The following is a 27,143-nucleotide window of genomic DNA, read 5'->3' as shown; positions in this document are numbered from 1 at the left end:
TAATTTGCTTAGCATGAAATTTCTTCCTTGATAAAAACAGGATTACCAACCAAATTTCCATGTGATTTTCCGGATAAGTAAACAACAGCTGAGTACCAGTATCAAGCAATATGCAACAAATGGGAATTCATATTGTAATCCTGTTTTTATCCATTTTTGTGCTTACAGGCGAATGAAATTGGGCCCTGGAGTATGCGATAAAAACACTTCTTTTAAGTACATTGGGCACAGGTCTGGAATTTCATCTTCAAGGCCATTTTTTGCAACGCCATTTTTAAGGGCACTCTCGTTTGAAAATCTTAAAATCTATGTGAAACTTTTTTAGAATGGGCACCGAGGCCAAGACCAGGGAAACAGAGGCCATGACCTCTCAGTGACCTTCGTGTAATTCCAGGACTGTGGGCATACATTAAATAGGTATGAACAAGTTCCTAAGAGTTACACGTCCGTTGCGTTTGACAGACACATTCATAAATACAAATAGCACCAAATTGCACAATACGGTTTTAGGATGATAGCATCAATAAACATTGCGCACTCTTCTCAGCAGCCGGGACTCCTCATAAACTCACCACTATTTTAAAAACGCTTTATTTTCCAAACCTTTCAACCACCAGGGCAAAATTTCATGGCTCTTCTTACCGTAAGCGAAGAATCGGCGCTTGCAGAAGCAGGAAATTCAGCCCTAGCGTCAAGCGTATTTCACAAGTTAGCTGGGCATTTTAGCTTGTGCGCGTGTATACTCCACGTTACTAGCCATTCTACACTTATACAAGGCTAGCAGCGCAGAATGGTGATCGAAAGTGCAGATCGTGCGGTAAGTAGAGCCATGACATGGAGACCAGGTTATAATGCTATTGTGTCCCGCTCAGACAGGTTGAATACAATTTTGTCTGACAAGACTTTTTCTCGATGGTAAAAAGAGCTCCCAGAGAGCTTTTTTCTAAAGCACTTTTCCTCAAAAACCATTAATTTGCTTTTTAGCAGGTAACCGGGCTCAGTTTCATAGAGCTGCTCAAGCACAAAAAGTAGCTAAGAACAACATGCTTACCAGAACAAGCCAAACTGTCATGTAACATGCACACTTAGTAGCTGGTATCCTGCTCATTTCTGCTTAGCAGACAACTGTTAAAGGGAAGGTACACTATTGGTAACGGTCAAAGACCAGTATTATCACTTGGTGTATCTCAACATATGCATAAAATAATAAACCTGTGAAAAATTTGAGATTAATTGGTCATCAGAGTTGGGAGAAAATGATGAAAGAAAAAACCACCCTTGTTAAATGAATTTGTGTGCTTTCAGATAGGAATAAAAGACTTCTAGCTAGAAGTCTTTTATTATTTTGGTGAGATATTACCTCTTTTTAGAAACTACGTTACTTCAGAGGGAGTCGTTTCTCACAATGTTTTATACTATCAACAGCTCCCCATGTCTAGATACCAAGCCAGTGTTTAAGTTAATATTTGTTTTGAGTAATTACCAAACGTGTACCTTCCCTTTAAACATCTACTCCAGCTACTCAATGAAATTTTGGTCCCTGCTTTGACCATGAGACGCGCCGAGTGGATGAGAGTTGATCAGAATGAACTTCCAGCGAACCAGTGCAAAGTGTGAGTAGAAGTAGAAGAGGATGATTAGGTAGCCGCCATCACAGATGATGGGTGAGGTGTTATTTCTCGGGGTTATCTGGTTTGACGATCTGGAACGTGATGAGGTACTCTGGGAAAGCCTGTCAATGGGAAAAGAGATGTTCGCTTTAGATTACCAAAATTAAAAAGATTTTACGGGAAAGTTATCAAGGGAATTTCAGGCTCATCGATTGAACTGATCTTGAACTATTTGTAATCTTTTGCGGTGTGAGCAACTCTGAATCAACTCATGTGCTACCGTAGTGGTCCCGTAGCATGCACTGCAGTTGGTTGCCTCCAAGTGGCCTGTAAATGTTGCCTTATGTGCCAAGGCCCTCAGGGTCACAGAGTTGTTGTTGAAAAAAAAATTAACCAAGAGCGCTAAGTGGAAAGCTTGCGAGCACAAAGTGTAAAAAGCTTGCGAGGAGTGCAAAGTCTGCTTGCTAGAATACATTTATCTTTGGTTTTGAAAGCACTACTCTGTAATCTGGGGTTATCCAGGGTTTTATCTTCATTTTCCTATGAATTTGGGGTTGGGGTTTAACAAAAATGTATTTGCGGTTAAAAAAGGAGAAATCACATCCCTGTCAAACTCACCTGTTCTCCTCTGTAGATGACATACTCGGAGTACGCCAAGCCGCCAGTGCTGGGTCTGCCGATGACCGAGTGGTGACCAGGAGGTGCATGGGCCATCTTCATGGCACTGAACTGAAGGAACGCCTTGCCAAGGGTCACTCGGCAGAATACAATTTGCCTGGTACAACAAACATACAATTAATAATAATAATAATAAAGGTGGATTATATATAGCGCTCAAGGCGTCACCATTCAGTATTTTCCTGCAAGGCAATTTGGGACTACGTTGGAATTATGAGACCTACTCCTTTAGCACCATGTAACGGTTTACAAGATGCTGTGGCACGATATGCAGCCAGAAACAACCCAGTAACATCGGGGTGAACCCCTTCTCTTTTTGATAAGTGCACTGTGTTCTTTTACGTGCTTTACACAACACATGGGACCGACGGCTTTATGTCCCATCTGAAGGACGATGCAATGGTTAAGTGTCTTGCTTAAGAACACAGGTGTTACGACTGGGACTCGAACCCACACTCTGCTGATCACAATCAATGTTTATTTCCATCCATTCCATTTAATTTCATTTCATTTATTGAGGTTGTGAAGCCAAGAGAGAAGCCAGAAAAGAGAACTCAATCACTTTACTAGCCAAGAACCCCAATAGAGGGAAGACAAAGAAGGAAGTTCCAGTTTTAGATGTGGCTAGGGGAACCCCACGCAATCAGGGAGGGACTGAAAACCAAATCCACATAGTGCCACCCAGCCTGAATACCGCAACAAAGTCAGAGTTAAATTTCCACAAGAATCTATGTCGATCATCAGCATTCCTTGAACTCACCTATGACAAATATAACAGGACCTGTCTTTATGGGCGGGGCATCCTGTCCCTCCCCCGATTCCGTACACATACTGGTTGCTTTTTGAGGAGTCCTCAGCAAAGTAGATACCTGCTCCGAACATGCCACCGATGTAGGCATGGCGTTCGTCAAAGCCTTTGTTGACGATGGCGTTGATGAATGGTGACCCTATGGAGAAAGGCAGAATGACTTTAATAAAGACCCATGCAATGGAAAACCACACTCGAAAAATTTCCCACTGTTTCTCTTATCGCTAAACTTCACTGGCTACCCATGGAGAAATGCATCCAGTTCAAAACTCTTCTATATGTTTTGACATGTTTGCTCCACCTTATCTCTCCAATTTGTTTCATCTTCGCCATAGCAACCATCAAGGACTCTGTTCTACTTTCAATAGAATTCGCGAGTCCAGATTATCTTATGGCAAAGACGCCTTACCACGCTCTGTGCTGAACTTTTGAACAGTCTCCCAATTGATGTCCGTGATTCTTCTTGTGTTGTTACACTTAAGAGTACACTTTAAACTTATCTCTTTACTAAATAGTAGATTTCAGTTTTGTTCTTGCTGTTTTAATTTATCCTTTTCTTTTGTTATGCGCTTTAATCATATTTTGGAAAGGCCCAGTATAATTATTATTTTATTATTATCCCCGTGGAGCACAGCCCTGGTGAGGTCCCAGGACATTTTGTACCAAAAGCGCACTTTCACATTGTGCCCCTTTTCCGCAGGGTTCGGGGTGCACATTTCAAGAATAGCCCAGGGTTTAACCGCTTACCCCTACTCAGGAGCGGGGATGGTTTTCCCCCGGCTAATGCCCATTTGCCGGGGCAGACCAGGAGCAAACCAGCGGTAAATCGTCCATAGTGTAAAAAGGCCATTCGCTTTTTCCCAGGGAAAATCCCAGAGTAATACCATACAAAAAATGATAATTAAAAAAATTGCAGGACGTACCGTGGAAGAGCATCCTCTCGTTGTCATGGTTATGATTCTCATCAGCGACCTCCTTCTTCCGATGCAAGTATCTATCCCACAGTCTCCTGTTGCGTACTTTCTGAATCTTGTTGATGCTGTACTTACTGAAGATACCACCGGCCTGGCCGTTATCGCGGTGCTCTCGGACCGTGTTCTGCATCTGGTTGACAAAAGCACACAAAATAAAGTTTAAATCTCATCCCCTTAAGGTGATCTCCTGGCCCAATCTCTTGGCTCTGCTTACCGCCGAGTTCTGCGCATGCGAACACAATTCCCCCAATTACGCGCAAGCGCTGAGTTTCTACACTAGCTGTGTAAGCATAGAATGCTTAATTAAATGGAATACGCATGCGCACAAGCCAAAATAGGCTTGGCAGAAGCACAGAAATACCTGCTTTCGCAAGCGCCGATTTTTTGCCGACGGTAAGCAGGGCCATGAAGTTTCACCCAGGTTGTATCGTAAACTTGGGTTTGATCCCTTGCTACAGGGCAGGTAATGGTTGTATGGCTCCTGACTGACACCCTTGGACAAAAGTATTGTCAAAAGAGGGAGACTGCCACCATAGGCCTAGATAGCCCAGTTGGTAGAGCTTTTTTCCCTTAAATCTGGTTGGTTCAAATGACCCTCTCGTCAACTAACGGAGGGTTGTTATTAATTTTGGTTTTTACCCATACACCGATGTGTGTTAGCACTGTATACTTAGTACTTTCCCAAGTCCTGTGAAAAAAATGTCACAGGTATGTGACTCAGGTGGGATTCGAACCCACGACCCTTGCAATTCTAGAGCAGTGTCTAAAATTTAGAGCAGTGTCTTAACTATGGATTTCTAACTACTCACCTCAACGGCAACCGACTGGTACTCCTTATCATCAATACCCAGATCAATCAGGATGGATCCAGAGTTGCCATGAGCTCCTAGGTGTGGGTTAGGTGTGATGTTACCCCCCATCAGTCTCTCCATACCCTTGATGACCTTATGCCGGTGGCCGTATGCGTTGATGCCAATCTCCTTAAGCTCCTCATGACCCATATCCAGCAGGACATCCATGCTTATCTGCATCAAACATTTGGACAAGAATGAACTCATGGATCGTCAGACACAGGGGGGAGAACACTCTCAACAAAGACAAGCTCCAGAACATTTAGGACCAATTAGTCCTAACCACGCCTACAACGACCTCTATGTCCACCAAGAAAGGATATCAAATGCAGTTCAGCATTAGACATGGTCAACAGTCTAAAGAGAATCTCTTAGCTTAGGAGTGAAATGTAACTACTAACATTGTATGTAAGTAATATTTACATAATTTTGGACTTGTAAAAAGGAATCTTTTAAATCAAGAATTGATTCATACATCATACACCTTTCGCATGTTAAGAGAGGTTTGCAGTAACACCATATTAATATCTCTTTTGAGTAGTGTTGGTTCAAAAAAGAACCTATGGTTAACGACTCAACATTTTGTAACAGTATGCTCTGATCATCTTCATATTCATATTCCTTCAAAGACAAGATCCAAACTAATAAGTCAGAAACCCTAACGAACCAAGTACCAAACATTACGTGGCTTATGTTTGTCAACTCACCAGTTCCCTTTCAAAGATCTCCCTGAGATGATCCAGCTGAACGCCCCTCAAAAAGGCCCCGATACTGATGTCTAATGGATTACCGGTACTACTCTCGCTACTGCCGCTGTCTGCCGCCCCGTCTCCGGTCTGTGACGTCGATGTCACCACTTGCTTCACAGCTGGTGTCGCTGCCGCACCGACCCCGCCAACCGCCCCCTGCGCAGTGTCCACATCATCGGAGGCGAGCCCTGGTCCGGGTCTCCTCGACGAAGGAGCGGGGATGAGGGTGCTATTCTTGATGGGTGTGGTCGGGGTGAGGCCTTTGGCAGTGGTCGGGGCTGAGCCCAGGGGCATGGCATCAATGAGGAGGGAGCGTACGTCGTCTGCGGTGGCAAGGTCGAGTGGTGTTTGCCCCTCCTGGTTAGTCATTGTTGGATCAGCACCATGGGCAAGCTAAATAAAAGCATTACATACAAATAATGAGCATGCATGAAAACCTTTATACAAGTCTAGCAAAGAGGGATGGTTAAAGACGGAAACAATGGGAGAATTTCCAAGGCTAGGTGGCAGCAGTTAAAACCATTGTTTTTGTAGTTCTGAACATGCGCATAATTCTGATAATTCTGAGAACAATGGATTTACCGAGTAAGTTTGCTGCCACCTATCGTCCCAGGAATTCTCCTATTGGTTTCAAGTCACAAACTATATGGAATTTTAGGCATTGCATGGTGAGGTATCAATGTATATTTCGTTTTGCGCCCACACCATGTGTGTGTCTACTTGCCAGGTAGAATTTGTTCTTTTAAGAACTGTTTTGCTTTAGATTCTACTACCGCGGAGTAGATTTCCAAAATTCCGGAGACTTTTTAATTCTGAAAAGAACTGCCCTGCTTTTAAGGTAGACTACTACTTAAGCCTATAGTGAATCGTCATTAACGGCACTACAACGGAGTGAGTTCTCAATAGGTCTCAACGGTTTCACCTAGCTTTCTCAAAAAGGAATAAACAAACAATGAGGTCTTACCAAGAGTGCGCAGAGTTGAGTGCGACCTTTCTGCGCTGCTTCGTGTAGGGGAGTAAAGTTCCAGCGGTCTACAGCATTGACGCACGTGTTGTGTTTGATAAGCAACGAGGCAATATCCAAATGCTACAATATCCAAACAGACAGACAAACAAATTATAACAAATTAAAATTTCATGATTAGCATGGGTTTGAAAGGATGTTATCAAGGTGTGTAGGAATTGCAGCTTTGAATGGCAAAATAATCGAGAAACGCTCTCTGTGAATTGTGACCGTTTCAGAGATAATACTCTTTATCCCCGATGAAATTTTTTAATTTTGATTAACACAGATGTTAAAACATCCGTGAAATCGTTATGATTAGAACTGCCTCTAGCCTCTAGGCTAGCTCTGTCCCCTCTGTCAATGCAAAGGTCATGGGTTTGAATTCCACCAGACAGTTTTACCTGTGATTTTTGTTTACGGAACTCAAGAAAGTATACAGTGCTAGCACATCAGTGTAAGGGTTAAACCAAGTTATATTTGTTATCCCCGATGCAATGGTGGTTTATATGTTAGACGAGCCCTCAACTGTCTTTAGGGAGAGCACTTATGGACTTACCCCATAGGATGAGGCATTATGCAGAGGGATGAGACCTCCTTTATCCCTGGCATTCACATCAGCACCATGCTCTAGTAAGTAGTCTGCTACTTCTACGTTGTTGTAACCAGCTATAGGAAGGAAACAAGACAAAAAAACCATCATCACAAGTTGGGCTAAAAATAAGACTACAGCTGATTTCAGCCGATTTCACGAACACTAGGATTAATCCTACCTCAAGTTAGGAAGAGTAACTCGTCCTAGATTAGGATAGATTCAATGCATCCTTACGTATGGGCAGGAACTTAACACGTCCTAAGCCCTAATATTAATCCTAAGTTAGGATGAGTTTGGTGAAATCGATGGCTGGGTTATCCCGCCCCTAGGTGCGTATCATAGTGGTCAATATGTCTTGCTACAAGGGGTGTAAGCTACATTTTGGGAAGTATGAGACTCTTTCCTTAATAGCACCATTTAATGGTTTTCAAGGTGCTGTGGCTCAATATTCTGCCAATCTGACCAGAAACACCAGGGCGAACCCCTTCTCTTGTCTATAAGCGCACTGGGTTCATGCATTACACAACACACAGGGCCAACGACTTAACACCCCCATCCGATGGAGGAAGCAATCAAAGTTAGGTGTCTTGCTTTAAGGACAAAGGTGTCACGACCGGGACTCGTACCAACACTCTGCTGAGCAGAATCACCAGTGTTTGAGTCCAGGGCTCTAATCCTCTCGGCCACGACAGATTTACAGATTCACCAGCGACAGGTCTACTACTATGTCTTAAAGGCACTGGAAATGTTTGGTAAAGGTCAAGCACCAGTATTCTCACTTGGTATATCCCAACGTATGCATGAAACAAACCTGTGAAAATTTGGACTCAAATGGTCATCGCATTTGCAAGAGAACAATGAATGAAAAAAACACCCTTTTTGCATGTCTTTGTGTGCTTTCAGATGCATGATAAAAGGCTTCAGCTGAGGTCTTAAATTATTTAAGTGAGCAATTACCTCTTTCTCAAAAACTGTGTTACTACAGAGGAAGCCGTTTCTCACAATGTTTGATACTACATGTATCAACAGCTCTCCATTACTTGTTACCAAGTACGTTAAATACCAACAGCATCCCATGACTCTACACAAATGACATAACTTTTTCTCTGCAAGTTTACAGCTTCACACACCAAGACCCACCTGCTAAGTGTAGAGGAGTAGAGTTCCTGCCCTGGGAGTCCCGACAGTTGATATTATCCGGAGTGACCAGTTTCTGGACCCTGACCAGGTTGCCCTTCTTGGCTGCCTCAAGGAGAGCGGCATCTCCCCTCAGTAGATCCTGAACGTCCTGGTCACCTTCTTTGACCAGGTCCAGGGCCGTGTGACCGTCGCGGTTTTTCTTCTCAGGATCAGCACCATGCTACAAAGGAATGAACAGCCAGAAATAAAAACCGGATATTTGACACCTTTTATAGATCAAGTTTTTAGTCATGACATGAATCCATACTCACTGTTAATGAAGATGTATATAATTTACCTGTACAAGTTTCAGCTTCACAGTCGCCAAGTTTTTGAAAAAAAAAGTGAAAATCACAGAGCGATGAATTCAGGAGAGTTTCGCAAGTACCGGTGCTGGTAAAAACATTATACATGCTAAAATAATTTTCTCTAAAATCTCTTTTTCTAAAACTACATTACCTTAAAGGGTGCCGCTTCTAACACTGTTTTATAATTTCAACACATCTCCAGTGATATTTACCGAGTTTTAGAGGTTAATTTGGGGGGGAGTAATTACCAAAAGTGTACATTCTGTTTAAGATGATCATTTCCAGAAGGGAAGGCTTTGAGAATAATGGTTTACCTTAAGTAGTAGTTTGCATATCTCATATTTGCCCTTAGCCGCAGCCTCATGTAGCGGAGTGAACTTCCACAGATCTGCTGCATTTACGACAGCGCTGTGTTTGATCAATAGCTCCGTCACCTCATAATGACCAAAGGAGCAGGCATTATGCAGAGGAACAAGTCCACTGTAAAAGAAGACACAGGAAGGGACAATTTCATTTATAATATTCAGTTTGGTTTTACCCATATTTACCGTTGTGTGTTAGCACTGTATACTCAGTATTTCCCGCGTTCTGTGAAAAAAATTCACAGGAATATTTCTCCGGTGGGATTCAAACCCACCACCTTTTCAATTCTAGAGCAGTGTCTTACCAACTAGACCACCGAGATTGCCCGGTAGCTAGAGGCAGTTCGAATCCTATGTTTAAGCAGCGGCTAATGCATTGAATTAACAGGTGTTGAGTTTTAATTTTCATTAATAATGTTGAACATTTCTTGTGCGGCATGTCTGTAAAGGATGACACTCATGCCGCGAAAAAAACCTGAGCTCTGCTATATACACAAAGACAACCAAAGGCCGAGAGCTATGGTTCCCGAAATAGATAGGTTTTGAGATGTGTTTCAAATTGAGAACAAGTATCTGCTTGTCTGAGTTGAAGTGAGACACTGTTCCATAGAGATGTGAAAAACAACGATCACTCCAGAAGTGCCGGAAGAATGTGAATGGAAGTAGGTCAAACCTAACGACCGTTCGCGTCCACTATGGGAATTTTTGCCGCAAGCCGCTTATAAAATCTGGTTGTTTTTGTAGCCAAGGCATAATATGGTTGTTTTTGTAGTCAAGGTAAAATATGGTTGATTTCATAGTCAAGGCAAAATATAGTTTGTTTTTTTTAGTCAAGACAAATAGGGTTGTTTTTGTAGTCAAGGTAAAATATGGTTGATTTGTAGCCCAGGCAAAACACGGTTGTTTTAGTAGTCAAGGTAAAATACGTTTGTTTTTATAGTCGCTGAAAAATGTAACCATTATACCTAAACCATGGACATCAAACCTACCCTTTGTCTTTGGCGTGAACGTAAGCTCCATGCTGCAACAGATAATCAACCACGGCTACTCGATTGTACCCAGCTGCAAAATGCAGAGGCGTCGAGTGTCTGCCTTCCTTGTCTCGGCAGTTGACTATATGTGGATTCCTCGACACTAGGGCCTGGAGGTTAAAAAATGACAATTTTTGAACAATAATAATAATAATAATACAGGTTTTCTATATAGTGCTCATACTCATCATTCAGTGAAACTCAAGGCACTTCAATATTCAGTATTTTCCTGTAAGGTATTGTGGATCTACAGTTTTTAAGTATGAGACCAATGGGAGACTTTCTGGGACGATAGAGGGCAGCAGACTTACCGGGTAAATCCATTGTTCTCAGAATTATGCGCATGTTCAGAACTACGTAAACAATGAAAATTTACCCGGTATGTCTGCTGCCACCTAGCGTTGGAAAGTCTCCTATTCCTTAGAGGAACACATTGCCTTGGATCAGATCAGGTTGGTCTTTGAAAAAGTGTGTAAAAACCGTTTGTTATGAAATGCATATGGTTAGAAAGATATTTTAAAAGTAGAATCTAATGATCCACACAAGTATCACTTGAAATTGTACAGTTTTCCTATAACGTCGCGACCTAACACAATCGGCCATTTGTACTCCACAAAATGGCTAACTGTGTTTCTCTGCGACCTAAAAGGAAAACAACGCAATTTCGAGGCATGTTTGTGTGGATCATTATATTCTATTTTTAAAACATCTTTCTTACCATGCATTTCATAACAACAGATTTCAAACGCTTTTCAAAGACCAACTCGACCGATACAAGGCAACGTGTTCCTTTAATCACGGTGTAATGGTTTACAAGGTTCTGTAGGGCAATCAATCAATGCAGCCAATCAAACCAGGAACACACTGCAGCTCAGTGTCAAGTTCGAGCCCTGTAGTTTTTTTGATTCCGTACCTGGATATTCTCCAAGTCTCCAGCTTTAGAGAACTCTAAGAACTCTGAACTTTCATCAACGGCATTCAACCTCTGCTCAACTGTAAAAATCAAGGATTTAATCATTTAAAAGTTTATGTTTAGTAAACACTCTTAAAATTAATGTCAAACAAAAATATTGGTTAGAACCTGACAGCAGCATAAGATAGTATGAAGCATTTTGAGACACAATTATTATTATTACTATTATTTTTATTCATGTCAGCTTTTGTAAAGCGCTCCAATGTTGTGGGCTGGAACATGGATACAAATAGGTTTACCTTTATATTTATCTGAACACATTAAGCATTTTAAGTCGAGCTTGTTTTCGGCCAGTATCTTCTGACTGAACAAAGATCATATCGCTCCTGGGGGCACAGATCTTTTTGTACTGCTGCCCCATGTCTTTTGAACAACCTTCCTCACAACATTCACTCGCCTCCTTCAAAACTTGCAGTGGTAATTTCCTGCAGCAGCACAGTTTAATGTATTTGTCTCTGTTTTTTTTTTTCCTGTGAATTGTTCTTTATTGTCGTGTCTTGATCACCTACTTGTTGGGTGGATATAATGTATATGAAAGTGTTAATTTATTTACCTTGCATGATTTTCTGCACACTCTCCGAGGCAAGCTGTACGGGTGTGAATCCCTGCAGTGATAACACGGTGGTGTCAGCGCCGTACGAGAGCAGAAGACGAGATGCCTCAGGAATGTCTTCACGAGCTGCCCGGTGGAGAGGGGTCTGACCCATGTTGTCTGTGGAATTTACCTGGGACAAGCAGAACAACTTCTTGATGAGGACACAGTATCTATTTCAATGCATGTTCATGTTGAAAGTGACGCTCAAACTTGTCCATATACGTAAGCAAGGGTTATCCTTGAAGGATGTGATCAGATGGCTAAAGTCCTAATCAGCCTACTCTATTCCCCTGGGGCAACCCTTGGAAATAACGGCCCATCCTTTCACACATTTTGCCCCTGAATAACCCCAGGAAATGGGCATGCCTCAGGGAATAGCCACCCCTGCTCTGGAGTAGGGTTTGTTGGTTTTAAGGCCATTGTCCAGTCTATACTGTGTTGGCCTATTTTCTCCCTATGGCTCTCATCCACTTGGACCTGTCCGTCGCATCCTGACGGTTGGGGTAAGCGGTAAAACCCCAGGGGATTCCTGAAACAAGCAGCAGAAACCCACGGAATAGGGACCTTCATGTGCCAATGTGGGATAACTGCGGGGTAAAAATACTCCTTGTCCTCCCCAGGGCTGTATTTCTTGTCATAAGAGATACGGTGTGAAAATGGTTGATGACAAGCCGATGTAAATTCAGGTATACTTCATCAACAACAAAACTGACTTACCTTGGCACCACTTTCCAGTAGGAGCTCCATTACATCAATGTGACCCTTGTCTGTTGCAACATGTAATGGTGTTAGCCCTCTGAAAGGAAGAAAGACAATTGTTTTCTTTCGAGTCAGTTTTTATGCTTTGGGTGGTCAGGTTGGTGTAGTGGCATCTTTTCTCGCCTTCCATCTTTAGAACCCTATGAAGCACGCCGGGGGACTATGTGGATTGGGGTTTTCAGTCCCTAACCCGACAGCGTGGGTTTTTCTCCCATGTCTTATATCCAATGGGTTCTTGGCTAGCAGAGTGATAAAGCTCACTTTTCTGAGAGTCCTTGGCTTCCGACCAAAATAAACTAAATGCAAATGCCTTGAGAACTGAAATATAATGTTTGATTGGGTACAAGGGCTGACCTACACATTATACAGAATTTGACCAATTTTTAAATGCAGTGGACACTATTGGTAATTACTCAAAATAATAATTACCAGAAAACCTTATTTGGTAAAGAGTAATGGAGAGCTGTTGCTAGTATATAACACTATGAGAAATGGCTCCCTCTGAAGTAACATAGTTTTCGAGAAAGAAGTAATTTTCTACAAATTTGATTTCGAGACCTCAGTTTTAGAATTTGAGGTCTCAAACTCAAGCATCTGAAAGCACACAACTTTGTGTGACAAGGGTGTTTTTTCGTTCATTATTATCTTGCAAGTTCGACGACCAATTGTGCTCAAATTTTCACAGGTTGGTTATTTTATGCATATGTTGAGACACACCAAGTGAGAAGACTAGTCTTTGACAATTACCAATAGTGTCCACTGTCTTTAAGGCTATTTAGCTATGATTGTAACCTGTTTTTCTGAGAGCAAACAAATCAGATTATAAATGGAAGAATTTCATGCCCGATGTAAATTAGCCTCGAGTGTGCCAGTGAAAATGTTTGTCAATAATTTCTGTAAATAACTTCTTGTAAAAGAAAACTTACTCGTTGTTCTTGTCGACTAGATTGGCACCCTTTTTGATGAGTAGTTCCACAGCTTGTTTCCTCTTTGGGAAAACGGAACCTGCTACACAGTGCTGTTGCGTAAGAACAAATAATATTTTCCTTTTCTCAATTATACAAACTATTGTAGTTCAAGAGAAGCGTGAAAGAAATGTTGTATTATTCCTGCCAGGTAGACCAACGTTTATCACTTTAGATGTAAAAACAACTTACTGCTTTCCTGAAATATCCTTTTACTTACTGTTAAGTTGCCCAACAAAAATATGACAACTGTCCCCACGTCCCTTAATTGGCACTTTTGACCACATGATCCCAGTATTAGATAAACTACACTGGCAACCTGTCACTCAGCGAATTTAATTCAAAATAACCCTGCTCACATTACTGGCACTAGGTTCACATTGTTCAGCTGCACCCTACATACAAAAAATTGTTGGGGCCCCGTACAACTAGACCAGGCCCGTGATCTACCAGCAATATGCTTCATGTTCCTCGAACTCGCTTGGCCAGTAACAGGTTCCAACCTAGTATTTCAACTTAATTTCTACTAGAATGGCACCTTTGAATGGTTAATACAGGAAAGTGAACTTTACAAATGCTGCTGTATTATTATTATTATTATTATTATTGTTAAAAGTAGTAGTAGTAGTATTATTATTGTGTGAAAAATAAGGAAGACAACTTTACCAAGGGACTATCTAGTGTCTGTGGGTTCTTGAAGTTGACCAAGTCGGGAGCAATCTGCTTCTTGATCCGTGTCATGTCAGATAGCCTGCAAGCTTCCAACATTGCATTGCCCCGAAATTCATCTGTAAATCATAAAGTTACAAACAAATCTTTAATGTATTGTAACTACAGTTAAAATACCCCATAGACAATGCAGGTCTCAATGCATGGTATTCAAACTTTTTACAGACCAATTTGGTTCCACATACATTGTTTTGGCGCCTGAAGGAAACAAACTCACACATTTTAACAGGTCCCAGTGTTCGAATAAATGCAAGACTTGCACGGTGTATTGAAAATGAAATGTTGTCAAGTTTTTTTTATCGATATTAGCAAGGAATCTGAAATTGATGTACAGCAAGTTGGGAAAGGTGTTTTACTAAATTCAGCATCAAAGTATTGTGAGCAAGTTGTTATTGTTATGATTTACAATTATTTGTTCATAATCATGGTGCGTTGTTGCTGAACGAGTTCTGTTGTTCACAGAATGTGCGTTCGAATCCTGGCCAGGGTGGTCACGATCCAGTGGCCTTGAGCAAGATACTTAATCATAATGGCTTTGTTCTTCAGTGTGACATAAGGCTGGGATAGGTGGTGCACATGGCTCATTGCAAGCATCCTTGTCTTAAGGTTTCACCAGGGAAGGCTTGAACTAAACACTGGATGACCGGTCCACGGACAGTGAATTAGGCATGGGGGCCGTAAACTTTGGACCATACACTGCTAAAAAATGTATTCTTTTTTTGAGAAAATATTTCTAGTGTCTCTCCCTAGAACAAGTTTCTAGGGGGTCCCTAGAAAAAGTTTCTAGGGAGTGACACAAGAAATATATTGTCAAAATAACATGTTTTTCTTGTTTCAAGAAAACCATTTTTAGCAGTGTACAAGTCCAGCAGTCTTGTGTTTTTTTATAAAATACCTCATTGCATTTTTAAAGGCAGTGGACACTATTGGTAATTACTCAAAATAATTATTATCATAAAACCTTACTTTGTAACGAGTAATGGGGCGAGATTGGTGGTACAAAACATTGTGAGAAACGGCTCCCTCTGAAGTGACTTAGTTTTCGAGAAAGAAGTAATTTTCCACGAGTTTGATTTTGAGACCTCAGATTTAGAATTTGAGGTCTTGAAATCAAGCATCTAAACGCACACAACTTCGATTGACAATGGTGAATTTTTCTTTCATAGTTATCTCGCAACTCCGACGACCAATCAAGCTCAAACTTTCACAGAATTGTTATTTTATGCATATGTTAAGATACAGCAAGTAAGAAGACTGGTCTTTGACAATTACCAATAGTGTCCACTGGCTTTAATTTAAGCTGATAAATACAGGTATCTTTTGATTCTGTTGAGTATTGAAGCATTCACCATATTTCAATTTTTAAATAAATCTTCTCTCAGTGCTTTTTCCAAAAAAAAACAGCTGAAATGTATTCTGGTCTTGTATGAAATTCTCTGGTCCAGTAAAAGTGTTGAGCTACAAGCCCTGCAGTCTTGTGGGTTTGTTTCCCCCAAAAAACAGCCCTGCCAGCCTTCTGAGTCACAGTGATTAAGTTTGTGTTTGAGGCATGCTTGATTTCGTGTAAAAAAAGTAAAGGTGGTGCACATGTAAGAGTGGGGTGGCGGTTTGCATCTGTGGTTCTGGTCCATTTTTGTTGAAACATTCTCGTCTCAAAGTTTCCTCAGGCTTCTGAGTCACACTCAAAAGCAAAAAACACTCAATTTAAAAAACATTTTCCAGTAAAAAAAAATCACTTTAGTAACACATTTATTTATTGTTAACTGAGCAAACTAACTTCGTACTAGATAACGTTGCAAACACTATAAAGTCTGCCTATACATTCTGCAAAATAGTTATAAAATGTGACAAATTCCGTCGTTTGAAGTACACAAAATTAGATAGCCTAATAAGTGTTATTATTATTGAGAAATCCAATTCACTGTTACACAATCAATGGGGAAAATAGTTTAAGTCAGAGAATAGAGTCTCAAAGTGTAGATTCGTGACTACAATGTACTTGCCTTCAGCTCGTACATTATATCCACAAATCTACACTTTCCAGGCCTGTAAGTGGGTCATGAAAAAAAACGGAAAATTGTCTGGATTTTGGGCCATCGGGAAACTTGTCCGTTTTTTGGGCCAGCACTCCCAACATTAAAAGGCTGTAATCAAAAACTGCAGCAGAGACAAAACATTCACAGAAACATAGGCCACAAATCTTAAATGTAACAATGTGTTGTGCATCCTCATTTTCAAGATATTTTTGTAGCATTAGAAGTAATTCCACAAGCGCAATTTGTCCTTGTCGTCGACTGTCATATTTTTTACTTGTCGCAAAAAAATACACACACACACACAATGTACGTCGTGTGGGAAACATGTGTGCCTAATCTTGTCTCAAGGTGTTGGCTTTTTAATACAGCTTTTAGTAAAGCGCCCTCTATTGGTGCAATGGAACAATGACATTGAAGTACATGTATAATAGACATTGCGCTAAACGAAAAATTTACAACGGCTCCAATGAAAGACCAATGCCAAGCATTTTACTGGGTCTAGCCTCCGACTCACATGCCAAATCAAATCGCAATAAAGGGCTTCCCGATTCCAGGTACGTGCTGCTTGACGATCTATTTCGGATGTTAAAAAAAAACTATAAAAAAAACTGAACGCAAAAAAAACGAGGCTTGCAAGAAAAACACGGAACGGGAAAAAAGTGGAGCCCAAGAAAAACGCGGAATGGGAAAATGAAAAAAAACCACCAGAAATCCGCTTTAAAGCGGAGATTTCACAGGCCTGACTTTCTTGTCCATTCTCCTTAACCAAAAGACCTTAATGACATCAGGGCCCAATTTCATAGAGCTGCTAAAGCAGCAAGTATTGCTTGACACATCTCAGCAGAAATTAGCAGGGTACCAGTCAAGGTTGTAGCTAGGGCAAATTGGATGCCGGCTAATTTTGTCGAGAGCTTGGTCGAGAGGGTGGGTGTATGGGGGCAGCGTAGCGCCTCACAACCCGGTGGGATCAACAGGGGCAGCGTCTTTGGAAGCTGAAGGGTTTTAGGTTTTGTTTAAGCTTTGATGGATTCCCCAGGCTCTATGTCTTGCCCATTTGTGCCTTGACATAGTCATTGCCAGAGGAAAAAACATGCCCAGGGAGCCATAGAAAATAATAATTATTAAGTTTTAAAGTAAAATGTCAGGGTAAAATTTATAAATAAAATATATTCTGTTTACTATTTAAATCCTATCTCAAAATAGGGTAGGTAGACTACTAGGCAAAATTTTTGAGTGTTGAATTTATCAATTGAAAGGCTTGCAGTTGCATACATTCATCAGCAGGCAATGCAGAGTGGAGAGACAAGTTCAGAAACACAGCCGCAAAATCTAGACTATTCCATTTCAAAAAGGAGTACATTTTGTAAAATAGAAAAGCCACGTTTCACTTAGTTATATTCATTGACAATCTCTGAACGAAGTGCATTCAATAAACGCAAAAATTGATTCTTGTCATTTCATTCTTTATATATATATATATATTTTTTTTTTGCACAAGTATTAATACTAATAGACAGGAAAATCATCAACCCTACACTCACTCTGAAAATTCTAAATAAAAATTGCATGCAACTTGGACAACTCCACCGACCTTGTCCGCCCATCAGACTAACTTTTTTTTTCAATCGCCCGCCGTGCGAGCCAACCAAAATTCTTTTTCACTAGCCTGCTGCATGTACAGTATGATAAAAACAAATTAAACTAAAGAAAAAAAAAGAAAAAAAAACACGAAAGTGAAGTCCCTAAAAATGGACGACTTTATCTCTTAATTTATGTCCTAAATTATCTACAACCATTTGAATGAACTTGTGGTTTGAGAATTGCTTGTTTTTGAACATGTTCTGATCTCCGTTTGCAACAAAATCTTCTTGAATCAACGACCGGTCAACAACACACATTGAGAAATAATTCAATGAACTTTGGCCAGCAACGCCCTCTGTTGGCAGAAGTTGTCCATGTTATTAGCATTCCTCCAAGGCTGTACATTGTGCACAGTCTGCAGGCGTGATGCACAACGGTTGCCAATTCTTTACTCCGTTTGTGAGGGTGTATTGTGAAAAAGGCTAGCCAAGAATATATGAATATGGATTTATCAACAGCCATCAATGGCCAATCACAGCGTGCGATATCTAGGTTAAAATGGACTTCGGACTGGCTGAGTGTGTAATGTGCTGTGCATGCTACATGAACCAGTGGGCGACCGTGTGAGTATTACCATGTGGTTTTGTGCATCATGTATACTACACGCACGCCGGCGAATGTGCGTGCTTTTTTAGTACTCCATAAACTCGCAGCATTCTAGCGGCTTATTTTTAAGCAACAATCACGGAGAAGATCGCGGTTTTGGATAGAAAATTGTTTTGATTGTTTTTACAGAAATAAAATACACATCTAATTAGGAGTTTATCATAATTGCTGTCTTTATTTTTCAATTATTTCAATGACATTTTAAACAATTTTACATAAATTTATGCCGGTCGGAGTTCGATATTTTTTGTTGGATCCCGGTCGGCGAAAGCTCGGGCCGGTCATAGCCGACCGGCTCCGATCGTGGTAGCTACAACCTTGGTACCAGTCACAAAATGTAAATGTGCCATGGTAGTTTGGCTGGTAAGCTTATTCTGGTAAGCGTATTTTTTGCTGTGCTTAGCTGCTTTTGTGCTTAGGAAGCTCTAGGAAATTGTGCCCTGAACTAAAATGCAAAAGTCTGGCTCTTTGTTTATGAAAAACAAGAGAACTTAAGGATACAAGATTAATATATTTGCAGTTTGTGACAGTCTCCTGACGTTAACTAGAGCAAGCTAGTTGAAACGTTGAGAACTTTTAAAAACTCTTAAAAGCAGCGCTATGAAATTGGGCCCTGGCCTTGAAAATCAACTGTTGTTATCTCTACTTACATTGCAGCATCTCTTTAAGGTCCTTAGTGGGTGCAACGTCGATGGCACTCTTGGAATGGCAGTTAACGAGGTTAGGGTCTGCCCCATGACTCATCAGCAGGGAGCACACCTCAAGCCTGTCAACAGGAACAACAATCATCTACTAATTATCCTAATTCCTATCTCCTGTTTAAAGGCACTGGGCAGGTTTGGTAATTACTCAAAAGATATAATATATAATTCTAAACCCAAGACTGTTCTTTTTGACATGGTGGAACATCTCTTTTGAATGCTCTTGCACTGAACCTCTCTCCAGCTTTTAAACTAACTTTAAAATACACTTGTTCAGTCTTAGCTGAAAGTACTGTCTTTAGAGTTCTTTTTCTATGTGTCACGAGTGTCAGGAGATGGAGCATAAAAACTAACTTTAAAATAAACTTATTCAGTCTTAACTTAAAGTAGCATCTTTGGAGTTCTTTTTCTATGCATCAGGAGAGTCTTTCTGACAGATATGGTGCTTCATAAATGTCCATTATAGTGCATTATTAGTGTTATTTAGGGAATAACAGTGCAAGTACCCGGTCTTCACTGCGTGGTAATGACCGGGTTGGTGGCTGGCGCTGTTAACAGACCTCGCCGGTTAACAGCGCCAGCCACCAACCAAGGTCATTACCACGCAGTGAAGACCGGGTACGAACACTGTTATTCCCATTAATAAATACCTTTTTTAGCGAATTAAACGGCTACAATTGTCCAAATTCCAGACATGTTCAGGGGCCATATTTAAGCTTTTGATGGTTCCCATCTCTTTCGTGCGTTAATCACATTACTGATCTTTGAGACCAGTGACTCTTTGAAATAATGATCTGTTCAGCGCCTTCACTGGGGTCAAAGGAGGCAAATGATTGGACGATAGCTGTTCCTTGTGCATTAAAACGCGCGCATGAGCTCGGCGTCAGTTTATACGCGCGCTAAATTGACACATTTTCAGCGCGCATACGCGTAAGTGCGCAAAGGTGCAATGAAACTAACAGGGATATAAATCAGCGTGCGATACAGTGCAACGCGCAAGGTTTACGCAATTTATGCTGATTTAGTGGCCACTTACTCGCTATATTCCAAAGCCGGTCTTTATACCACCGTTAACACTCCAACACATGACCGGGTTTTGACCAATCAGAGACTTGAAACCGTCCAAGGTATTTATTAATAATTATTAATGGCCACACTAGCAATAATGACATGAGTCTGGTACCTTACCTCGATTTGGATGCAGCCTCATGGAGTGGAGTGAACTTCCACAGATCCATAGCGTTGACATTAGCACCATGTTTGATCAGAAGCTCCGTGACTTCAAAGTGGCCGTAGGAGCAGGCATTATGCAGGGGAACAAGCCCACTATGAGTTGAAGTGGAGAAGAAAACAAAATTAAAACAAAACAGATCTTCAGATGGCTTAAAACAACTTTTTGCTCTTCAAAATGTTGCTAAATAGCGAATATCCATGATCCTCTCCTATGCGCGTCAGTACATACTCCAACAAACCTCCAAATCTCCTATGTGCTCTGCAAAGAATGGTGAAGTGAAGTAAGCAATGCCACGCTTTCCTGTCATTTCCGGACTTGTGTGGTTCAGAGTTAACGCGAAAAACACTGGCCTTGGGCATGTGAGCCCTGCTTTTCCTCTTTCTAACAGCCACTTGACCTCCTCAACTACAGAGCCTTAAAGCTCGCTGAAGGATTGAATCAATTTTCCAAATTGCCGGATGGACTGACAGTTTATTTGTTTGTTGTTTGTTTCTTTGTTTGTCTAGAAGATCCCACAAGCTGGCAACAGCCAATCTCTCACATACAAACATTGGTTTAACGTCTATGATTATGAATGGCACAAACCAAGATTTTGTGATTCAGTAACTAGATGCCAATACTTATTCTAATCATTGTGAAATCAGCGGTTAGCTGGGTAGGATTGGAACCCACAACCTTGTCATTGCAAGTCCTGCAGTCTAACCACTGAAAGTCAATGTCAACTTCAAGACAGAACTAAAGTCACACCTGGTCAAATAGACTTACAAATGGTGTAAATTAATTAATTTATATTAAATTAATTGATATCCTTATTTTCACTTTGTATAATGTTCTTTTTCTGTGTAGGCGCCAAGATCAATTTTTTGGAGAAGTGTACATAATCAATCTTGATGAATGCTAGTACTATTAACCAACGAAGAACTGACTTGTATCTTTTCCCTACTCACCCTTTGTCTTTGGCATGAACATCTGCCCCATGCTGTAACAACAGCTGGACGATAGACACACGATTGTAGCCAGCAGCAAGATGCAGTGGTGTGGACTGAAAATTGGAAGGTAACAAACCCTTGCTTACATTATTTTTGTATGGGTATTAGAAAAATTAAAAACTAGGTATCAAAATTACATCCACTCAGGCCCTGTATTCATAAAGCTACAAAGAAAATGTTGCTTGCAAAGTATAAGAAGCGCATTGGTTGTGAAAGTGTAAACTAACTTCCCTTTGGCTGGTAACCTAATTTCGCTAAGCAAGATTTTTTAAAGTGCTTATCACTATGCTTACATCCTTTGCCATGACCTCATAAAGCTACCAGTCATAACAATTTAAACTCACAGCTCTTTTGGCTGGTAATCTGATTCTGCTAAGCAAGATTATTTTAGTAAAGCAGTAAATACTGCTTAACAAATTTATTTTCCTAGCAAAAAATGAGTGGGGCACCAGTCACAACGATATAAACTTTAAGGAATGTTGACTGGTAACTTTTTTTAGCCAAGCAAGATTTTCCTGTGCTTAGCATGTTTCTGTTCCTACAGGCTTCATGAAATTGGGCCAAGCAGCCGATTTCACGAAACGCTAGGATTAATACTATCTGGAGTTAGGACAAGTAACTCATCCTAACTTAAGATGGGTTAAGTGCAGCCTAACCTCTTTGGTTACTGAACCTTATTGGTCTTTAGTCCAAAGATTATTCCCAAGTTAGGATGAAATCGAGGGCTGGTCTTGTTGTACGGGGCGTAATTTTTACTGGAGGACTTACCCGTCTACCGTCGCTTGCATGGCCATTGACATTCAATGGGGTCAGCAAGCTCATCATCTTCTCTTCATTGCCACTCCGTGATGCTTCCAATAACTCGTCCTTCTTGTACTCTCCAGACAGGACCTGCTTAGCGGGAGGGTCCGCGAGATCCAGGGCTGTTTTGCCGTCCGTGTTCCTGATGTTAGGGTCTGCGCCGTTTTGAAGCAAAACTGTACGCAAAACAGGTATGGTGAGTGTTTTTAGTTGTTTTATAATGCAAAATGGCGATTGTCTTTAAAGGCACTGGACATGCTTGGTGTATCCCAACATGCATAAAATGATAAATCTGTGTAAATTTGAGCTCAACTTGTCATCGAAGCTGCAAGAGAATGAAAGAAAAAAACACCTTTGTTGTTTTACTTTGTGTGCTTTCTTAGTAAGGGGCATGCTATGAGAAAAATGTAAACTTGTTTTGGAACTTTGCAAAGGGCACCAGGAGCAAAAGCACAGAGCACCATGACCATAACTGTGGCCTGCACCTACCTATACAAACATCAATCTTGCCCTTTATGGCCGCTTCATGCAGAGGGGTATAATTCCAATTATCCCTAGCATTAGCGTCTGCTCCGTGCTTTAAGAGTAGTGTGACAACCTCGGCGTGACCAAAGGAGCAAGCGTTATGAAGCGGTATTAGTCCTCCGTCATCACGGGAGTGTACGTTGGCACCATTCTGAAGAAGGAACTCTACAACATCTTTTCTGCCGAAGCCTGAGGGATAAAGAAAAAACAAAATAGAGTCATTGAAAATTATTTGTGTAAAGTTCAATGGAGAAGGTTTTTGCAAAATAATGATGAATCACAGTCACTGTATTGCCTAATACATGTATTGCAATCATTTCAAATCCTGATGCCATGAGTTTGTTCTTGACAGGGCGCAAGAATTTTTCTCTGGTGAGGGGCACTTCTATGAAGAATTTAAACTTGTGTTGAAAATTTGCAAAGGGCACAACAGAAAAGCACATGGCACCACAGCAAAAGCACAGGGCACCACAGTAAAAGCACAGGGCCATTATACAAAACATTTTGAGGCAATGCAAGTTTTCCCCCAATCAGTTTCCCTTGTACAAAATACTTTGAGTCATCTTCTTGTTAAAGGCAGTGGACATTATTGGTAATTACTCAAAATAATTATTATCACAAAACCTTTCTTGATTACGTGTAATGGGGAGAGGTTGATAGTATAAAACATTGTGACAAAACAGCTCCCAAGTGACGTAGTTTTCGAGAAAGAAGTAATTTTCCACGGATTTGATTTCGAGACCTCAGATTTACGTATGTAGTATTTGAGGTCTCGAAATCAAACATCTGAAAGCACACAACATCGTGTGACCATGGTGCGACAAGGGTGTTTTTTTCTTTCATTAATATCTCGCAACTTCGACGGCCGATTGACCTCAAATTTTCACAGGTTTGTTATTTCATGCGGACAGTATGTTGAGATACACCAACTGTGAAGACTAGTCTTTGACAATTACCAAACGTGTACAGTGCCTATAAAGAGGTATAAAAGCAATACTTTGGAAAAGGCGCCTCTATAAATACGGTTATTATTAATTAAATTAGTCTAATAGAAATTTGGGAGGGAAGACACAAGACTCACGATCACTGCAGAGGCCGATTTCACAAAGAGCTACGATTGATCGTAACTGCAAATCAATCGAAGTTGCTTTAATAAAGTGTGATATCACAACACAAATCAGTCACTATGGTAAAACTGACAACCCATCTTCGATGAATATTTTTTTTTTAGTGCTTTGTGAAATCGCGCCCAGGGCTTGTAAGTTGTAGACGTAGCTCCACATTTTTACTGGATAACAGTTTATTTTTACAAGCCCGGAATCAAAAAGAGTCCAACATCACTCAGAGAGTTGTCCCATTGTTTATGTGCAAACTGTTGTGTACTTTGATACCCTTGACAGAAAATTGAAAGATAATGATCCCATCATTATCCATGAAGATATTACACCATTGGGTATTTTAGTCAAACGTAAACACAAGACCTCAGAACTTGTACTCACAATAATAAACATTGTGAGTTAACTGACCAGACACTAAAATAACAGGACTCTGGCCTATGGTTCAGACAGTGTAAGTTTCGAGCCCTGGTGAATGGTGGAGTTATGTAGCCTCCCAATCAAGACTGGCAGATCTTTTTTTTCTTTTTTTTTTACAGCAAAGTACAGACACCAGACTAACTGCAGGGCTTGTTATAAATGTTAGTTGTATGTACATAGCTCAAGGTATGGATCAGAATTTTACAGGATCAGAATGCATTTTTACAATGACCAGAGTCAAAAAGAGTACAACCATCTATTGGTGAAGATTTGTCCCATTGTTTACGTGTAAACTGTAAGTGTACTTTGATACTCTTGACAGAAAATTGAAAGATAATGATCACATTATCCACAAAGATATTGTGCAATTGGGAGTTTTATTCAAACTGAAACATTAGACCACAGGACTCTTGTAACATTGTGAGTTTACTGGCCCAACACTAAAATCACAGGACTCTGGCCTATGCTTTAGTGTTAATTTCAAGCCCTCCAGCTGATTTCATGAAACTTTACGCAACCACTTGCGCAATGGTTATGGCACAAAAGTTGCGCCATAATTGGTGCGCAAGTGGACTTATGCAATTGCGTAAAGGTTTGTGAAATCGGCTGCTGGTGATTGGTGGAGTTAGTCTCAGTTCAACTAAGACTGGCAGATCAAAAACAATTAAAACAAAGTACAGCACCCAAGCCTTTTTTTCCCAGTTGAAGTACAACTTTTTCGACACATTGAAAGTGTTATTATAAATTCTTCAACATAGGCCTATATTTATTGGTTTATTGTGTTAAAATGTTGTTTCGTAGTACATTTAAAATTTGGTGTTGGCATTGTCAGCAGGCATCGCCAGTTGTCGTTTTTTTTTTTTTTTAATGCGACCTCAGCTGACTTTTGTTCAGGCCGGTTGCAGATTGAAGTTGTAATTACTATCATTTTATTCTCACTTGTCCACACCCGTACCGTTATCAAGCATAAAGAATTCAAAGAATTTAATCATTATCATTATGACAGCCATGCTGTGCAAGGAATTATGTTGCCTGTTGAGGTCGAGAAGTTGATCACACTCTCCTGCATCTTTAATTGGGTTTCAGCATACAATACAATCAAATTCAAATGACAGCAAATTGTGAGTCATACTATACTCACATACACCACCTAGTGACCACCACACATACCGTGCCACCGCCCTACAGACGAATTTGGGTCATCTCGTAGCCAAGTCAACTCTTACCCAAGTCAACTACTCGTACCCAAATAAACTTTAATCCAATATGGGGGTTTCCTAGTGCTAAATATAAATATTGTAGTTCAATTTATTTATTCATATTGTACAATGTAAATCATACATTTATCTATTTATTGTTGAAATTATTATCCTTTTCTTGTTTCTTTTTCATGTTGCAGGTAACAAACAGAATTTAAGCGAATAACTCAATATAATTTTTTACTTTTAAAATCAGAATTTAAAGATTTGTTTTAAATGATTTTTTTCTTTCCGAAAACAAATCCGGTCTTACGCAAATTTGTATTGGGTTAGGAATCATTATATTTTTAATTGACTTGTTGAATCGGAAAACAATGATCAGAACATACTAATATGAATGAATTTCATTAATTTTTTTTTAAAGCAGAAAATAGAGGAACATCAAAACAGAAATAACAGACCGACTGTTTAAAACATTGGAAGAATATTACGGTACTAAAATTTAAACGAAACCTCATTTTTAGGTCTATGCCTATAATTATAAAAGTAGTGTCTGTTTTTAACACCAACCATTTCATTGCTATAAAAATTGGATCTGAAAAAAAGCAGAAATTAGATGAACATCTAATATTACCAAAAACGGAATTCGTGAGAAGGTATATTAAATTACATCCTTTTTTATTTCATCGAATAACTTAATCACGCCGCACAGAGATTCTTAGTTTCGGCATACAATTGTGCGTTATACGGTACGAGTTGACTTGGGTACGAGTTGACCTGGGTACTAGTTAACTTGGGTACGAGTTGACTTGGCCCCTTGGGTACAATGTTTTGGGTATGAGTTGACTTAAAGTTTAGGTACGAGTTGACCTGTTTCATTCAGTTTCACAAACATCGGCACTCAATCAAAAGGCCTGTCACTAGTCAGGGAAAGATTTTTGTCCCCTCATCTATGCACCAGTTTTTCACTAATTTTGTCAAAACAAAATACCTCAAACTCAATTATTTATTTATATTGAGACCGAGTCAACATCATGATCATGTTCAATGACAATAATAATGGTCAATATTTTATTTGGCATTTGCTGGTTCTGCCTGGTTGGGTAATAAATAAATTGGAATTGGATTTATTTAACCCACGAATGGAAAAGTGGTAGGACGATACGGACATTTTTTCCTAAAGCAGCCACAGAGTCAGCATGTGATTGTGAATACAACTTCTATTGTATTTTTTATTTGAGCGTTGTTTTTGTAAATACGTTCCGTTTTTCATGTTGTTGGAGATTTGTGTTGTTGCATTAGAAAACGAATTAAAAAGTAAAAAATTACAATACCCGCAGCGAAGTGAAGCGGTGAACTCTTTCTTCCAGCAGTGTCCCTGGCATTCACATTGGTGGGATTAGCAAGCTTCTTTACTCTGGTAATATCTCCATTTCTACAAGACTCAAAAAGTTCACGATGTGGCTCATTTGCGCCTGTACTTATTGGCAAAAACGAAGACAGCGCACTGCGCCGAGACGCCATTTTGTCATTTTCACTTAGCCAATCTTAAACTCGCATAATCTCGCCTGTCGTCCGAGAGTTCAACAGGATTGGGAATCAATAAAATAGGTGTTCAAAACTTGTTTAACTCTCTGTACTTATTTAAATTAAAAAATTCAACGTAAATGTAAAACATATAATGTACATATATAATAGCGTATGTTT

General features: G+C 40.2%; 1 protein-coding gene across 1 annotated transcript; it reads right to left on the bottom strand.

Annotated features, from left to right (window-relative positions):
• Positions 1–1,453: 1,453 nt before the first annotated feature.
• LOC117294522 (poly [ADP-ribose] polymerase tankyrase-1-like) lies at positions 1,454–26,961 on the bottom strand. The gene is made up of 22 exons (XM_033776973.1): positions 26,771–26,961; positions 22,667–22,891; positions 22,145–22,353; positions 21,335–21,429; positions 20,342–20,479; positions 19,103–19,218; positions 14,107–14,228; positions 13,402–13,493; positions 12,434–12,512; positions 11,675–11,846; positions 11,062–11,141; positions 10,107–10,258; positions 9,070–9,235; positions 8,409–8,628; positions 7,233–7,342; positions 6,635–6,757; positions 5,629–6,063; positions 4,880–5,095; positions 4,020–4,200; positions 3,049–3,235; positions 2,229–2,385; positions 1,454–1,732 (listed from the first exon to the last, which is right to left on the bottom strand). The coding sequence occupies exons 1-22, from the start codon at positions 26,958–26,960 to the stop codon at positions 1,673–1,675; spliced, it is 3,525 nt and encodes a 1,174-aa protein (XP_033632864.1). The 5' UTR covers position 26,961; the 3' UTR covers positions 1,454–1,672.
• Between the last annotated feature and the right edge of the window lie 182 nt (positions 26,962–27,143).

Source organism: Asterias rubens, chromosome 9 (genome assembly GCF_902459465.1).
Source record: "Asterias rubens chromosome 9, eAstRub1.3, whole genome shotgun sequence".
NCBI lineage: Eukaryota > Metazoa > Echinodermata > Asteroidea > Forcipulatida > Asteriidae > Asterias > Asterias rubens.
Note: the sequence above shows the minus strand (reverse complement) of the source record. Positions and strands in the feature narration are given on the sequence as shown.